This window comes from Bactrocera oleae, chromosome 5 (assembly GCF_042242935.1).
Source record: "Bactrocera oleae isolate idBacOlea1 chromosome 5, idBacOlea1, whole genome shotgun sequence".
NCBI lineage: Eukaryota > Metazoa > Arthropoda > Insecta > Diptera > Tephritidae > Bactrocera > Bactrocera oleae.
In genome coordinates, this window is record NC_091539.1 from 14528210 (window position 1) to 14537399 (window position 9190).

At 34.6% G+C, this 9190-nt stretch overlaps 3 protein-coding genes across 3 annotated transcripts; all 3 read left to right on the forward strand.

The window, feature by feature from the left end:
* Positions 1-1577: 1577 nt before the first annotated feature.
* Positions 1578-2127, forward strand: LOC138857310 (bacteriocin microcin B17-like). Its single transcript, XM_070109657.1, has 2 exons — positions 1578-1729; positions 1849-2127. The coding sequence occupies exons 1-2, from the start codon at positions 1594-1596 to the stop codon at positions 2004-2006; spliced, it is 294 nt and encodes a 97-aa protein (XP_069965758.1). The 5' UTR covers positions 1578-1593; the 3' UTR covers positions 2007-2127.
* Positions 2128-5408: 3281 nt separating this feature from the next.
* Positions 5409-5955, forward strand: LOC106622929 (bacteriocin microcin B17-like). The gene is made up of 2 exons (XM_070109658.1): positions 5409-5573; positions 5683-5955. Exons 1-2 carry the CDS (start codon positions 5453-5455, stop codon positions 5838-5840), a joined length of 279 nt encoding a protein of 92 aa, XP_069965759.1. The 5' UTR covers positions 5409-5452; the 3' UTR covers positions 5841-5955.
* A 2355-nt stretch (positions 5956-8310) lies between these two features.
* On the forward strand, positions 8311-8898 carry LOC106622930 (RNA-binding protein cabeza). The gene is made up of 2 exons (XM_014242271.3): positions 8311-8459; positions 8522-8898. The coding sequence occupies exons 1-2, from the start codon at positions 8405-8407 to the stop codon at positions 8713-8715; spliced, it is 249 nt and encodes an 82-aa protein (XP_014097746.2). The 5' UTR covers positions 8311-8404; the 3' UTR covers positions 8716-8898.
* Positions 8899-9190: the final 292 nt, after the last annotated feature.

Genomic DNA, 9190 nt, shown 5'->3' on the forward strand with positions numbered 1-9190 from the left:
ACATATGTATATATAATCTATACTTCCGATTTCCTTTAATATTTATACTAATATTTATACCGAAGTTCCTCATATGGGAGAAAAAAGTGTCCCATGTGTATTTTTTCGCAAAATTAAAGTAAAAATTTGAAAGGATCTTTGACTAAATTTAACGCAATGTGAAAAAAAAATATTTTCAATTCATCATAATCAAAAAAATTTTAAAATTTAAATTTATATTATCTATTATTCAAAAATAACAATCTTGGCGGATTCAACACCGAGATGTCTTTAGCTTTTTCGCATAGTTTAATTATTATTGTTTTAGTTTCAGAATCACAGAACAAAATAAATGTTTGCGACTTTTTTAAATTTTTGCTAAAATAGCCAAATGAGGCCTTTTTCCTTACGATCTAAAGAACCTCTGTGCGATTTCGCCTTTTCGCATGTGCACCGATGGAATAATGACCAAACCTTTAAACGTGGATTGAAAGTGATCAGTATACCTGATTTCTTTCGAATTATTTTCGACCATTTACTTCGTTATTATTTTCAACTATGGTAATACAACTTCATCTATTTGGTTTCTGTAGGCGAGATTTTATAAGCACGAACCACGTGATGCCTCTAAGCATGTTACTCTGTTCACTCTTCCCTTAAGAAGTTTATTGGTCTGTCCACTTTTCTGCTACGCCCTGTACTCAAAATGTAAGAATACCTGCTGTTTTCTTCTCAAACAATAATTCAATTTAATTTGCATATAAATATAAAAATAAATCGCTGTTTACATATATTTAATAGGGAGTAAACAATTTGCGCGCTTTAATTATATTATATAATTTCTTGTTGAGATTTCCTCAATAAAATGCAACTAATCAAATGTCATTTACAGCTGTACGCATGACATTAAGAGTTTGATGAGTTTGTTTTCATCTCATTGACAAGTTGTTCTACTCACTTGGCATTAGCGACCTTGTGCGGATAAGCGAGTTCTCGGAAACATTGTTTTTGATAATTAGCGGCAAGAAAATTATGGTTTTGTATATAACTTAAATATAAGTATTTATATATTGTAGATTCATAGATTTTTATTTAATTACAAGTACATCTACACATGTATGTAAATACTGCCTACTTCGTAGAAAATCGTAAAATTATACCCGCGATCTAAATAAGGCATAAAAACAAGAATTATTGCGCATTAATTTCTATCGTTGAACGGTACTTTTCATTTGCTCTTCTTACAAAGCCCTAAATTGTGAATCAGCCGGGCATTACCGGTATTTTAATTGATTTTGTATTTTGTTTTTGTCCACAGTACTTACGTGAACATACACATACATATGTATGTATGTATAGGTATACATACATATATACGAATAAACAAATAATGCGTACATATATTTACTGAAGCGCCGGCTTTAATCAATAAAATGCACGTGTAAGAAAGCATTTCTATACATCTTTTGCTTCTGTAAAAACCAAAATACATACATATGGATGTACTTGTATGTACATGCATTCAAACATGTAAGGTTTGCCTGTTGCTATCACTATGCGTTTACTGGCGCGTCAAAACACAGGGTCAAGTTTATTGCGTCAGCTGCTTTTGATATGAACCTGAGCTGCATGCTGTCAAGTATAAATATTGGTCCTAACTGTGGTTTCAGACATTGCAGTTTCAGTATTTGCATCATGAAGTTCTACGCTCTCTTTGCTTTTGTCCTGGCCTTAGTGGCGATGGCTTTGGGTGAGTTACAGGATTCGATTAATAATTAACACAGCAACACTACATATATAAAAATATATATACACAGTCAAATAATCGACTTTTCGATAAATTAAAAATACGTCTTTTTTTCTTTACAGCCATGCCTGAACCTCTGCCCGGTGGTGGCGGCGGCGGCGGTGGTGGTGGTGGTCTCACCTTTGAAGAACTCGGCGGAGGCGGCGGCGGCGGTGGAGGCGGGGGTCTCAACCTTGAACTCGGCGGAGGCGGTGGTGGTGGCGGCGGCGGTGGCAAATAAATCGCACAGCCATCAACTGCCATACATAGTTTAACACATTGTTAATTGATTTGACTGTTTAGCCCAAGGATTTAGAACCAATTATTATATTAATAAATCTAATTTGATAAACAAAAAATAATTTGCATTTTTATGATTTGTTATTATAATTAATAAGTTATTATTAAGTGATTTTATTTACTGTTGAACAGCTACTCAAGTTGATATTCGGTAAAAGAAGAAGGCTTGAACGTTGTATTAACTGTTGAATAACTTGGTGCATTTTGAAAAAAATTTTATAATGACACTCTTATAGAAACCCTCGTCCCTATTGACAAAAGCCTGGCACAGTCGTTTTTCACGAGCTTCTCTTGTGGTGAAGAGGAGCAGGTAATCAATGATACTGAGTGAAGTAATTACAAAACTATCTGAGAACTTTGTTTTAGTACGAAAGTTTTTTTTGACCGCCATGTAGCATAAACCAATCGCATACGAAATACAGATTACTGAAACCATCGACATATACTTATATAGTAACAAGTAAGGAAATTCTAAGTTCGGGTGTAACTGAACATTTTATACTCTCGCCACTTGCAAAGATCAGAGCCCGGGAAATTACTTCAGGTGTTGGCAAAATTTTGTATTAACGGAATTATTGATCGGTTGATCAAATTCAACCCATTTTTGACACAAGGACAAACTATTATCGACAGTTTCATTTATTTATTTTATTATATGAATATCAATTATATATCTTACACATTGACCGATATTTTCGGTAAGAAGTCAACTATAGGCACTGGGGTTCACATATTCCGATAAGGAAGCCCTAGGGACTTGAACAGTCTTGGTTCGATTTAGAAAATTTTTGGTCACAAGGTGGCATATTTTAAACGCATTACAAGTATTCACACAACGTTTTTTCCCGATACAATCATTGTTGCTAGATTTGTATAGTGGAAAGTGAAAGAATCAGATGGAATTTAAAATGGTGTTATATGGGAAATAGGCGTAGTTGTAATCCGATTTCGCCCATTTTCGCATTATAACATGGAAATATGACAAGAATATTAAAATTGGTTGAAATCGGTTATTTCATTCCATCCCAGAGATAAAACTGTCTCTGGCGTGTTTAGTGCTTGATTTAACGCGAGTGGGCGGGGTTGTCACTCGATTTCACCCATTTTCACACTGTCGATAGAGGTGCTAAAAAATGTATTCTCAGTGAATTTTGTTATTATAGCTTTAGTGGTTTAGGAGATATGCACATTTAACCTTTTAGATTTGGGACCACGCCCACTTTAAAAAAAAAACTTTAACTGCAGACGCTCCTCCCTAATGTGATCCTGTATACCAAATAACAGTCTTGTATCTGACTATAAGGTATACCCTTGTTATTGTTACAAACATCGTGGCAAACTTAATATACCCTGTTCAGGGTATAATAGTGGTGCCCGTACCATAAAACTGAAGGTTTTGATTACTTGTTGTAGGCATGTATTAGAATTAATCATCCAATTTCCATTATTACAGTGGAATTTTTTGCTTGTAATATAACGAGAACTTCTAAACAATTAATTTTTTCGATGGTTTTCCTTGTGTTAAGTCTCTCTGGGATAGTTCGGGATAGTGATATATATTAACTTCTCCGCTCTTGTACTCTCGAGCTCTATAAAATATCTCGGAGTTATCTTAGATATAAAACATATTGGCTCAGCATAGTCGGTAAACTTATGCAAGAACTGAAGCTGAACGATCATCAAATGCGTCGCAGATTCGCTGAATAGGCCCAAAACAAGGTGTCCACCGATCTAGATTTTGACAATAAAAGTTTATTCTACACTGAAACTTTTGGTTGAATAGATACGTTAATAAACAAAATTGTTGCATTTGAGAGATGATAATCCACCAGCCATGAGACGCCGTTACATCCTCAAGAAATCACCGTTTGGGGTGCTCTATGGGCAAAGGGAATCATTGGTCCATAATTCTTCAAAACTGGAGCCGGGAATATTGTTACAGCCAATGGGAAACGCTATAGACCCATGTTTAATGACCTTTTCGTCCTTGAATTGGAGGATGTTGATGTGGACGACCTTTGGTTTCAACAAGACGGCGTTTACATTACGCGAATTAACACCATTGGATTATTTTTCACGTAGTTTATTAAGATATCTTACAAATTTGCCGATAAATTACAAACGGTATGAAAACAATCGGAAGTTCGAAAATCATTATATAAAGGTTATATGAGAAACAATTATTGATTGAGAAATCTTAAAAAATGACCCAGACTTTTGGCATAAAACTAGACGTAGGCTCTGATGTTTTCTTATTCGGTATACCCTTGCATGAGGCGTGAGTTTGATTGTTAGCCCATTTTACGTACACTATGTTATAGTAAAGATAAATGTTTTGAATAAGTTTAGTTGATATGACATTAGTAGATTGTGAGATATGTATACTAAACTTAATTACGACTGGGGCCATACCCGCTTTTCAAACATTTTTAACCGCAGGTGGTCTTCCTTACTTTGATTCCCCATATCAAGTTTAAGTTTTATAGATTAATTTATGACATTGTTTGATCAACGGCATTTTCCGGGAATGGCAGTAGTTCAGCCAAGTCTTATCATTACATATCTCTCAATTTTTATTCATGTTAGGTGTAAAAGACAAAATTTAGAGCATTACTATGTAATGAAAACGCCAGAGTCAATAAATTTAACCGAAAGTCCCAAAATAATGAATATGGGGATTATGGTTGACTTTATACCGAAAATATCAATGAATCGGAAAAATATCTTAATAAATGCCAGTGGACATTATTTTCTGATAATAATGCACTCTAATGCTTAATACGTATAAAGTCGGCTGCTTCATATATAATTCTATTCCCATATACCCATTATAATGATTGATTGTATTCTATACATAATTAAATCTAATAAAGAATGTTCAATTTATAAACAACCTTTTTCCTTATAAAGATTGGCAGACACGTCGACGTATTTCCTCACCTTAAATTCTAACGCAACTTCGGCTGCTATGTATATAAAGGTTTGCTGATGCTTTTGCTTATTGCAAACTGAGAGAGAATTTAATATTCGGTTGCACGTCCGCATAGCCCTTTCTTAGTTGTTATTTTTTAGTCTCGCTGTGAACCAATATGTAATACCTGTGTACCGCTTTCCGGTGAAAATAGGAGAGCAAGCTTCATCAAGCATTTATGCATATGTGGAATACATTCTTGTGAAATACAATACATACATAAAACATATATGTATATGCGCTTTTGTTTTCAATTATTTATGTAAAACACGAATACACATACATATGTATATTCATACGTCCATATACGGACACGTGTAAGTCTAGACTGTTGTTATCGCTAAGCGTTTAAGAGCACATCAAAACACCGTGTCAAGTTTATTGCAGCAGCTGCTTGCAATACATAACTAAGCTGCATGATACTGAGTATAAATATCGGCCTTAACTGTTGTTTCAGACATTGCAATCTCAGTATTTGCATCATGAAGTTCTACGCTCTTTTTGCTTTTGTCCTGGCTTTAGTGGCGATGGCTCTGGGTGAGTTACAGGATTCAATCCAAAATTAGCAAAGCAACACTACATACATACATACCCTCAAATAATCGACTTATCGATTAATTACAAAAACGACATCTTCTCTTTACAGCCATGCCAGAACCTCTGCCCGGTGGTGGCGGCGGCGGCGGTGGCGGTGGTGGTCTCACCTTTGAAGAACTCGGTGGAGGCGGCGGCGGCGGTGGAGGCGGTGGTCTCAACCTTGAACTCGGCGGAGGCGGTGGTGGTGGCGGCGGCGGTGGCAAGTAAATCGCACAGCCAACAACTGCCATACATAGTTTAATTAATTTGACTGTTTGGAGCTAAGATTTTGAACAAATTTTTAAAATATTTTAATAAATCTAATTTGACAACAACAAAAAAATTGGGTTTTTATTACACCCTGAACCCAAGTTCTTAATACCCAAAACGTCGGAGATCGTATAAGGTATACCATATGCTATACTATATAAATGATCAGCGCGACGAGCTCAGTCGATTTAGCCATGTCCATCAGTCAGTATAGGTACATACATATGTATGTGCGAACTAGTCCCTTAGCTTTTAAGAAATCGATATAAAATTTGGCACACATCCTATTCTCCCCAAGATGCTGCGAATTCTTCTCAACCACCAATGTCAGACCATAATAGGGTCTCCTTGCCATACTAATGGAAAGCTTTTTTATTTGAAAAAAAAAATATCTACGAAATAATGCAACGCTACGATCTGAAATCATTCCGAGCATATTGTTCAGATCGGACCACTATAGCATATACGTACCTGGCATACAAACTGATCGCATAAAGTTCTTGTACGGAAAAGTTTTTTTTTACAAGATATCTTACCGAAATTTGGCCTAGCTTAATGTCAAATATCAAAGACAACGCTAAAGTCTCCAAACACACTGTTCATTGAGCTATCAAAATCAAGATACAAATATTTTTATACCCTTTGTGTTCTAAGAAATGCAGCTGAGAAAGGTCCTAAATATTTTATGCAGCCTCCGAGAGTGTTTTTAGAGAATACACTCAGATTATTGTTGTTGCTCTTCAGAAGGCAAACGCTATTACAATCTGTTTGCTTTAAGAACAGGCAAATATTTTACTGTGTATTCAAATAAGGTTGATTCGGCTTTTTTGAACTTACTTTAATAATCATTTTCCAACAGATAATACATTTTTGCATTAATGATCTTTAGGATATACCTTTATCGACTCAATACGCTTTTCTTGAAAGCAATATTAGAGATAAAATGAATGTTCCGTTTCAGAGTTCAGAGTTTTAGCAAAGCAGTTTATAAATGCATAAATAAGTATTTTCGATGTCCGAAACTCCCAATATAAAGTACCGTAGTCGCATACTCATACTAAATTAGAGAGTCATAATACGAATCTAATTACACGTATTTTCTATTTGTGCTTGTAAAATCTCAATCAATAAAATTGGAAAATGTTAAAATAATATGAAATAAATGGTTACCAAGACGATGATGAAAGGTCAAGCAACTTTTATTAGAGAATTTTTTGGCGAGTTCCATTTAACAGCAGATTTTAGTTTTTGAAAGAATTGAGATATTTATAGCATAATATTCAAAAACACTATGGTTCAAAAATATTTTACCAAACGATTTATGCAAGTACTTAGACAAACGTGTCGGCAGAAGTGACGTTAGTTTGATACGTAAAACGGGACTCAAAAGTTGTAAATTACTTTCCCACTATATAATATACCATAAATATCAATTACTACTCTTTCACGAATTTGAAATACATTTCAAAATAGAATTCAACATTAGAATGCTATTAGATTTAAAACCTTTTCTCTAGAGTTCAGTAGGAGGACAATAAATCCTTTTTAACAATATTCATATTAAATATACTTACATATAAGCACATTAAAAACTATTAATTATATAAGTATTTACTTTTCAGATTGATTCAAAATCTTTATTATTATCACTTAAAAAATATGAGCTAGATGTGCTAATACGACGAAATATTTTTCAAATTTTCTTCGATCATTTTCTAAGTTTATGCCTCATACGATCACAGTGGGATTTGAATTGGCTGTAAAATTGTGTAATCATTAAAATCGCAATTTATTAATACTCATATCAATATTTATTTATACGAGTATACAATATATTTTTCATTGAAATTTCGCTTTTAGTTTTGAGTTCAAAATTCTGCGTAAATACAACAGATCGTTAACCCAATTTCTACATATTTTATTAATAAATACTTGGAAATATAATTGCGCATAGTTATTACATAATTGCGTTCTTAGAATGCGCTTCAACTATTGTAGATTTGCACAAATGAGATCAAGTTAATTAATAAATATTGCATTTAATGCAAATTTCTTATCAGCAACGACCTTTTTGGCATACATAGTTGACTTAGACATATTTCTACTAGTGTGAACATATAAATATGAACTCGTACTGTATGTGCATTTTCGTACTATGAATTTTAGATGTTTATTGCCATGATTGTTTTGGATTTTCCACTGACGTTACGCAGCAGTGAGGTGATAATTGCACACATGTCATATCACAATAAGTTTTCCTTTTGCTCCGCCGATCTTATGCAGTAGCGCCATTTGAGCGCCATGTGTTAATATGTATGTACTTATATCTGTTCGTATTTCGTTGCTGTAGTACATTGCACCGCTTCGGAACGTTTACCGCAATTGAATAACCCTACGAAAATTCCCCGATCGCTCTGAATTCATGTGTTTTCAATAATGAAAACCGATGCTCATCGGTGTTTGTATATAAAGGGCTGGCGCTACATAAAACGTCGTATCACTTGCAATATTAACAAGTGAAAATGAAGCTCCAATTGCTGTTAGTTGTTTTATTCGCTATGTTGGCTTTGGTTAAGGGTAAAATTTTCAATTCAATTATTAAGCACCCTTTATAAATATTTTGTTGTAATTTTTTATAGGTGTACCAGTGCCAGGAGGCGGTGGCGGTGGCGGCGGCGGTGGAGGTGGTCGAGGCTGCAATTGTGAACGTGGAGGCGGTGGTGGAGGAGGCGGTGGCGGCGGTGGTGGTTGGGGTAATGGCCCTGGCGGTCCAGGTGGCGCTGGTGCTCCAGATTGCGTAAGGCCTTCTTGGATGCCTCCGTGTCCTCCATAAATTCAACGTTCGTAAATCTTAATCCAAAGAGAATAATATAGCACTGTTATACCTTCGAATCAGTCTTAATTATACACACATTGAGCAAAAGATCCTTCCACTTGTGTACAAAAGTATGCATTTAAAAATGTAAACCAAAAAGCTTTAATTTTATTTAAAAATAAATTAGAATGTAGATTATAATCTTCTGGGTATTCCTTTTTCAATATAATACAATGGGCCACGTATTTGCCCAAGGATACAAGGTTAACAAAGCATCAAGTTTATATACATAGTTTTCAGCTTGTTTGGCATAAATAATTTTCAAAATTATGTATTGCCTTTCCAAAGAGAAGTGTATCTACGGGTACGGCCCGTTTTTTTGAGCTCTTCAGTTAAGTCGAATGACATTAAGCTGTGTTTCATACAGTTTAATTTACGATATCATGATTGTTATACATATTTTTGAATCAAAGTTGCTTCATAGATGCAAATT

Coding starts and splice junctions, on each gene's coding strand:
- LOC138857310 (XM_070109657.1), top strand. CDS start 1,594: ATGAACCTGAGCTGCATGCTGTCAAGTATAAATATTGGTCCTAACTGT. Junction 1,730..1,848: donor CTTAGTGGCGATGGCTTTGG/GTGAGTTACAGG, acceptor TTTTCTTTACAG/CCATGCCTGAACCTCTGCCC.
- LOC106622930 (XM_014242271.3), top strand. CDS start 8,405: ATGAAGCTCCAATTGCTGTTAGTTGTTTTATTCGCTATGTTGGCTTTG. Junction 8,460..8,521: donor TATGTTGGCTTTGGTTAAGG/GTAAAATTTTCA, acceptor AATTTTTTATAG/GTGTACCAGTGCCAGGAGGC.
- LOC106622929 (XM_070109658.1), top strand. CDS start 5,453: ATGATACTGAGTATAAATATCGGCCTTAACTGTTGTTTCAGACATTGC. Junction 5,574..5,682: donor TTTAGTGGCGATGGCTCTGG/GTGAGTTACAGG, acceptor TTCTCTTTACAG/CCATGCCAGAACCTCTGCCC.